General features: G+C 52.3%; 1 protein-coding gene across 1 annotated transcript in view; it reads left to right on the top strand.

Annotated features, from left to right (window-relative positions):
• SLC7A5 (solute carrier family 7 member 5) overlaps nt 1-7,694 on the top strand; it is a 44,700-nt gene that overhangs the window by 14,324 nt on the left and 22,682 nt on the right. Inside the window, 1 exon segment of the mRNA XM_014519512.2 lies at nt 6,546-6,671. Coding sequence (XP_014374998.2) covers nt 6,546-6,671 — 126 coding nt within the window.

Genomic DNA, 7,694 nt, shown 5'->3' with positions numbered 1-7,694 from the left:
TAGGGAAATGTGGACAGCTGCTCAACGTAGGCATGTTGAAATGCAGCAGCTGGCAGCACCGGGCACCCATTGCCCCGTGCTTTCCAATTGGCGGCACTGGGCACCTGCATCAAATGCGAGTCTGCACCGTGCCTCTCCGTGCTGCACAGGAGCATCACCCCACTTCAGGAAGGCTGTAACCTCTGTGGTCCTGAACTTGGCGCTTCCTTTCTCAATAGAAAGCAGGGTAGATTTGCACCTTATAGACTAACCAAAGTAGATAGATATATAGCACCAACTTTTTGGGGTTCACCTCACTTGGGCTGAGGCTGTAAAAGGGTGTGAACTCCCTTTCTTCCCTACCGCACGTCCACCTCCCAGCGCAGCACTGCAGCCTGCTCGGTCTTTTTTATAGTTCTGGAATGAAGATGCTTCTTTAGCTCGTATTATTTAGCTTCATTACATCTTCACAGCCATGCAGCGATTCGGAGAGCTCTGTGAGCACAAAGGAGCGTTGCAATAAGCACTGCAGGCCCAGGCCTCCAAGTCCTGCAGCGAGTGGTATTACCACTCATGCACCATGCCATTTTTATACCCATTTCACATCCTTGCAGCATCTTGAGGCTTCATTCCTCCATGTCTATAGGGGGCTCAGAGTCTCTAATGTGAATAGTGAGCAAAGGATCTTATTCCTGCCATTTGCAAGCTCCATTTTACCCGTTATGCTTGATTTGCAGGGCAGGGAAGCAGAATCCTCCCCCTTTTCTCTCAGCCAAAGGCAGCTTGTGGTTCACTCGTATTCAGAGTCATCCTGAGGGTGCTGTTCCCCCCGGCCCAAACCCAGTAAATCCCAGTGAACGGCTATGACTTCCCTGAGTGTGACTCCGCTTTCCAGATGTCTGGTGCCACTGCAGCGCCTTCCCGTGAAGGGGAAGGGCCGGCATGGCATGCATGATGCAATTACCTTCCCTTCCCTTCCTTCCTTTCATGCAATGTTTGCTTTGGGCAGGACCGCCGGGCGGATCTACCGGATTCCAGACGCCAGAGCCGTTGTTGCATGTGGGCTGTCTTCACAGGCCTCTGCTCTTTGGCAATTGTAGGAGTCCTTCGGCCCATTTGGAAGGGATTTATTTACAGTGCTCGCATGTGATAATGAGAGCACAAGATGATGATCCTGCGAAATGAATAAAAAACCCCCAAAGGACCTGACCTTTGTATTTGGTTTGGAGGCCGGGTAATTTAGAGTACTATAGCACGCAGCGTGAGGTGTGTTCTCCGTCCGCCACGGGCAGTAGGACGCGATCTCCACTTTCAGATGAGGTGCACATTAAAGGACGTGCCCAAGATCCTGCAGGGAAATGGTGGCAGAACTGGCTGCATCTTAGTTCAGTCCCGTCATCGCTAGGCCAGCCTTTCTCTTCTCGACGGCTGTTGCCCTTCGTGCAGTGGTACTAGCTTGCAGGCAATTAAAAACATTTAAAACTGAACTCAGGGACTGTCCTGTGGGGCAGCGGAGAACTGGAGGGGACGGGGAGAGCAAAGTATGGGGCTTCCCGTATCACGGGATTGTTCCCCGTGGGCCCGTGGAGGTTGGGGACCACCGCTGTAGGGTCCGTGGTCCTTTTCCTCGAATGTGCTTGCAGAACCTACCAGCCTGAAAAGCCGTGAGCTTCCCCCCACCCAGTTCAAGCAACCTAGAGTAGATGTATTAAGGTCTGCCGTGGTGCACGGAGACTTGTGAGCAGGCCCTTTTAATATCTTGAAAAGAAAAATCGCCCTATTTTCAAGCTGGCTTGCTGCCTCTTCCCTTCCACTTGTCCTCCCAGCGGCTTTGTGGCTCCCGTTATCCTGATTATGTAAAGCCGTCGGAGAGGGAGTGCTGTGTAAATTCAGCTTGAGCTCAAGTTCTTATTCTTGGGATGACTAAATCTGCTTTGAGCCAGTGCATGGTGCTGGGGTGGCCAGCCAGAGCTCCCCTCCGCTGGAAAGGCAGCACCCACCCCCCTTTTGTTCCCGTAAAGCGATTAGCTTAATGCATGTGGAACGGAGATGGAAGGGAAGAGTTTCCCTTGGTAAATGAGTGTTCCTCAAAGCCTGTTGCCAAATGGATAGCTTCTCAAATCAAAGGAATAAACCTTTAAGCATCAAAGAATCCCATCCTGTTACAAGTGTGACAGCCTAAGGAGTCGAACGCCCCCGAAACGTGTCCTCAGGACTCATAAAAATGAACAGATGCTGTTTTATCTGAGTGTCTATTATGTGTTTGTGTCTCTGGTCGCAGAGATAATAACATTTACTTAGCACGTCGCATAGCGCCTCTGACGCTGAGAGCACTCTGCGAGCATTACTTTCTGTGACAGCTGGGTGGTGAGGTGCCTGTTTTACCGCTGGGGAAACTGAGGCACGGAAGTTGGGGCTCACATCGGACCCTGGCATATTGCGAGCCGGTGGTTGAACGTAGGAGGTCTCGGCCCTGTGCGCAGCCCACAGGTCCGAGTCTTTACTGTGTTAATGCCCAGTATACCGTGAGTTAAGGATGTCCCCTGCCCCTTCCCCATAGACTTAACTTAAGACAGGAGCACTTTATAAAAGAGCTAACGTGACAGCGCCCCTTCTGAGAAAACCCTCTAAAGCAGACGCGTTGCAGTAGGGCGATACAGTAGCTATCTCTCCGCCGTAATCCTGCTGAGCTTTGATAGCGCTGCCTGCTTCTCTTCCTGCCAAAGGGGCTCAAGGTCAGGCCTTTCTCAGGAGGTGCAGCGGTGCATGTATCTTCCAGGGACAGTCTGCAGCAAAACAGCTGTGATAAGGGCTCAAAGTTGTGGAGAAGGAGGGCTTTTCAGCTCAGTACGGCGTGCGCAGGTCCTGTCCGTTTGCTCTCTCCTGGAAGTCGCAGCAGGTCAGCCAGAGCCGTTCCCCCGCCATGGAAGTTCAGTTGCACGAGGTGGGGAGCTGAGCCCAGAAAGACAGGGTGCCACCGCTGCAGCCTGTGTTGTTGCACATCTGCCCACAAAAGAGGGGTTCAAGGAGTCCTGACATGATGTTCACTGCCAATTCAAGCGAGACGGTTCACGGTCTCCGACCAGACCCCGCAGAACCACCGGCTTGGCCTGAGAATCAGATGTTAAAAAACAGAAAGCTAAAGCAAACCAAGTAAAAACCTCATTTGGGGGCCTTTTTATTTGCCTTCCGGTTTGGAGTCATTTCTCCCAGATGGGGTCATGTCTTTCAGGCGTTCCTCTACCACCCTGAGGGCTGGCAGATTGGGGTGTATTCCTTTCAGCTGAAATATTCCTGCTCATTCACATGACTCCAGAAGCTCGACCTTTTAAGGGGAAAAAAATCTATCCATTATCATGCAGTCGTGTGTATAGAATTATACAAGTGAAGGGCTGGAAGGGACCTCGAAAAATCGTCATGTCCACCCCCCCTGCTCCGGGCAGGAACGCCGCTGCGGTCAGCAAGGCGTCTGTCCAGGCCCCTCTTGAAGACTTCCAAGGTTGGGGACTGCACCCCCTCTTTGGGAAGTCTGTTCCCAATTCGGTGTCTGACCTCTCCTCTGTTTCGCACTAATTCGGTTCAGCCTTCAAGCGCCTGTTGCAGCCCTTAAGCGCGCGGCGTTTGGAGGGTAAACCCGTGCGGTCTGCCCCGTGTCCCCACCATGCGGTGACTACAAAGGAGCCTCGGCGCCTTGTGAATGAATGATGCAATTTTTCCCTTGCGTGGCAGTGGTGTGAGTCACCAGGAAATCCCGTCACACTCGTTATTCGCTGGAGCAGTGAGAGTGAGGCTGAGCCTTGATGTCAGATCCATGCCTGTTCTGTGGGAGGCTGTACCACAAACCTGAGTCAGCCTCCAGGTGTGGCAGGGCAGAGGCACAGCCGCGTTCAGACATGCCGGGGCCAATCAGACATGCTGTGTGCTGCTGGATGCACTCCCCGAACATAGCCCCCCTGGATGCGATACAAGCAGACCCAGCACGTTGCTTTGTCAGACCCCAGCCCCATGCAAGTCGGGGTGGGGGGGGAAGAAAAACTCCAAAAATATTTTAAAACCTTCTCCTCCGTCCCCACCTCCACACTGTGCTTTACTGATTTGCATTTCAGTGCATTGGTTTTTCCTCCTCCCACCCCACAGGAAGTCTTTGAGGCTGAGTCAGCTGTTGGAGACCCTTGGCTGGCAGCCCCTGCGTAGTGCGAATGCATTACTAGCCGGCATATAAAATATCCTGTGTCGTGGCCTGGAGGACACGTTGGCTCGGGGTCTGCCAGCTGGGGGGCCTGGAGATGGAGGATTGTCCGCTCTGAATAGCGTGCACCGTGATACAGGCTGAAAAGGCTCCTGCCTGCCCCAGTGGGTGCAGACGTAACCTTAGACGACCTGTCTGCCCGCTGCCCCGGGCTGGCTGTTTCCAGTGGCTGAAGAGGAGGCAGGTCATCTTTTTAATCGCTTCAGACAAACAGGCCGGAGAGGTCTGTGAGTGCATACACTGTTCCAGGTCTGAGGCGTGGGGCTCCCCTCCTCTCTCCCCCTCTTGAAGGGATGGAAACACGCTGCTGCCCGACCCCTGCAATGGAGCAACCGCCCCCGTGTCTGCAGAAAGCATCACACCCACGCCTGCTTCCTCCGGAGGGTGATGGGGCAGAGTTGTTCATAGCCCAAGGCAGCTCATTCGTTGTCTGTGTGATGCCTCCTGTAGCAGGGTCCCAATCCCTGCTTGGGACTCCAAAAGTTGTGGCAGCACTGTAAGAAACCCGGAGTCAAGGTGGGCGAAGACATGATCACAGTTTACAAACTGCACCGCGCGTGTTGGCTTGCGGGGAAGGGCAGCGCAGGGTCCCGACGGCACACTAAGCATCCCTGCTTCTGAAAACCAGTGGGATGAATAGTAAGAGAAGAGCTGACCTGCACATGGCTGGGCAGTGTGTGGGATCACCCTCTCCCGAAGGCCCCTTGAGCACAATATGCTGTGCAGCCAGCTCCGCTGCCTCTATTCATTGAAGGGAGGGAGGCATAGACAGTCCTCTTTAAAATAATGGTAATCTGCCTTGCTGGCATGCCAGCATAACCCTCCCAAATGCCAGGGCTGGCAGTCAGTTCCCCTGCCAAGATGCAGGCACTTTCCCCATTAACTTTCTTTAATGCTAGCTGATGGGGCATGCTCGATGCAGCGCTGCCTGCCCATCCTTTCCACTGGGAAAGCCGGTGAGTTCAGTGCCACGATCAGGACAGCCGCGGGCGTGCTGCGCTCGAATGTCACCACTGCTCTCGGTAATATCCTGCTTCCTTTCTTGTCCTTTCTAATTGTGCTGCAGGAAAAGCTGGTACAGGCAGCACTGTATGTAGCCTGTTTGGGGAGCCTCTCTTCCACCCTTCCAAAGACTAAAAATATAAACCAGGGTCCGAAGGTGAAAGGATGAGAGTTAACCTGGATGCAATGTGGCAGCTAAAGGCGGATATTGCAATCAGCTGGTTTTTGAGGAGCGGGGTAGCTACCGTCCTGGATACGGTGCCGGGTCCGAGCTCATAAGTTGGCGAAGGGGCCCTGTGCATGGGAGAGAGGGGATGTGCTTGGTGTCAGGGAGGAAGGGAAGGAGAGCCCTATAGGATGGACTGCATTTAGTGTACGGCCCGCTATTAACCCTGGTCCTACTACTACTTGAGCATCTTTCTAGGATAAGACTAGAAAGGCAACCTGGCGAGAAGAACGATGTGATGGCGTCCTGTCGGAAATGCGTCTTTTTTGATCCGTGAGAGTCTTCTTTTGCTTTGTGTCCGTGCCTGGAGGCAGTATGAGATCCTGGACAGGGGCTTGGGAGACCTTGGTTCTCTTCGCAGCTCTGCCAATGACCTTCTTCAGGGCAAGTTGCTTCTCCTTCCTTTCCCACACTTTCTTGTCTTGCGTACTGAGACTGCTAGTGCTTCAAGGCAGGGACTGTCCCTTCGTGTGTGTACAGTAACAGCGCAGTGGCCTCAGGGCCATTAGTAATACAGTATATGTCGCCGATGCTAGAAATAGCCTCGGGGGCTGTATGTACGTGGCGATTATATGCAACTAGGCTCGATCACAAGAGTAATTGGATTGGCTTAGCGGGGATTGAAGCCACGTGCTTAATAAGAACAGTAGCAGTCATTGTTTTTAGTCCTAGACAGGTAGGTGTCTGCCCCAGCGAGCTTCCAGTCTACAGAGACCACATGCCACAAAACCTAAGGCAAGGACAAGGGAGGCTTGCAACCCATGCCCCTTTTATCCCCTCGCCTGGACAGGTCATGACTTATCACTTGATAGCCCGAATATGCCAAACCTTGAAATCAGTGGTACGCTATCCTTCAGGGTGGTATTCGGCATACGGCACAAGGCTGTCTGTTTTCGGGGGAGTGGTACAGGAAGTGGGAAGTTGTAAAGCAGGGGCAGCTGGGCACGGTTGTGAGCTTTGAGGGGTTATTTTTTTCCTTTTTAGGAATCGGTGTGTGTTGAGTAAGAGGAAGCACAAGCCGGTGATCATCCCACGGCACACTGCCCGTTCTGCAATGGAAGCTGACTTCTCTCTCCTCTTTTTTTCCAGTGCTGCTCACAGCGGTGAACTGTTACAGTGTGAAAGCTGCCACTCGTGTCCAGGATGCCTTTGCAGCAGCCAAGTTGGGGGCGCTTGCCTTGATCATCATCCTTGGCTTCGTTCAGCTGGGGAAGGGTGAGTATGTCTCCTCTTGCTGTTGAGGGAGGGAGCGGGTCTTGGGAATTTTCTCTTGGTTTCTGCTACTTATTCCTTTGCTGGCTTTGGTGTTCATGTTTTCTACCAATAGATGTAACAAGGCATGCACATACATCGCTTTTCTTTGAGGCAGGTGGTGGTTTTCAATGATGCAGCCACAGCCGGCGGCTCTTTCTTGAAAACCCAGCGTACGTACTTAGCCGTGGTATCTTCGTACCTGGATTTGTGAGTGATAATGCAAGGCTGTTGCCTCTTCCACAGATTTCAGTACAAGTGGATTAATTTTCTTGCCAAATAACTGATAGGGAAGCCGCTCTTGCATCTTGTCTTAGGACAGATCAAAGTTTGACTCTCTCGTTTATCCATCGTGAAATAGCAGGCCCCAGATCAGATCAGCAACGCATCACATCCTGACGACTTCGTTTTAGTGTTTTTATGATGTTAAAAATACACTTGATGTTAAAAATAAACTCAAGCTTAGAGGCTGCAAGACTGCCTTGCTCATGTTGGGACATACATACCTGGACCCTGACTCCTTCCTCCATCATCTCTCAGGAAATAGTAACAACTGCCTACAGAACGTGCGTTCACCTCCAGAATGTCTTTATTTGGGCCTTTTAATAACAATAAAGGTGAAACGTGACCCTCCGAGCGCTTCTAGAGTCCCATGAGATTAATTGTCCTAAAAAAAACCCATTTTGTTCTGATGAACAATCATTAGGGTGCTATGGCGGAGCACCTTTGGGGTGCTCGCCACAAGGCATGGGCTGCGGTGTAGGGGAGGTACGGAGCCACGGATAGCGCCCCCTGACATCGGGGCAGTAAATGGGCAGCCTCCCACCTAATTAAGATTGATCGATTAATTAATAACAAGGCATGGCAGGCGAATCAGGTGGGGGGGTGTGCCCAAAAACAAGTGGGGCAGCTAGCATTGTGGCTGGTCGGGGAGTCCCACTTTGCCACAGGTGCATTGCAAGCCTGTCATAAACCCATGGGAAGAGC

Source organism: Alligator sinensis, unplaced genomic scaffold (genome assembly GCF_000455745.1).
Source record: "Alligator sinensis unplaced genomic scaffold, ASM45574v1 scaffold228_1, whole genome shotgun sequence".
Lineage (NCBI taxonomy): Eukaryota > Metazoa > Chordata > Crocodylia > Alligatoridae > Alligator > Alligator sinensis.
Note: the sequence above shows the minus strand (reverse complement) of the source record. Positions and strands in the feature narration are given on the sequence as shown.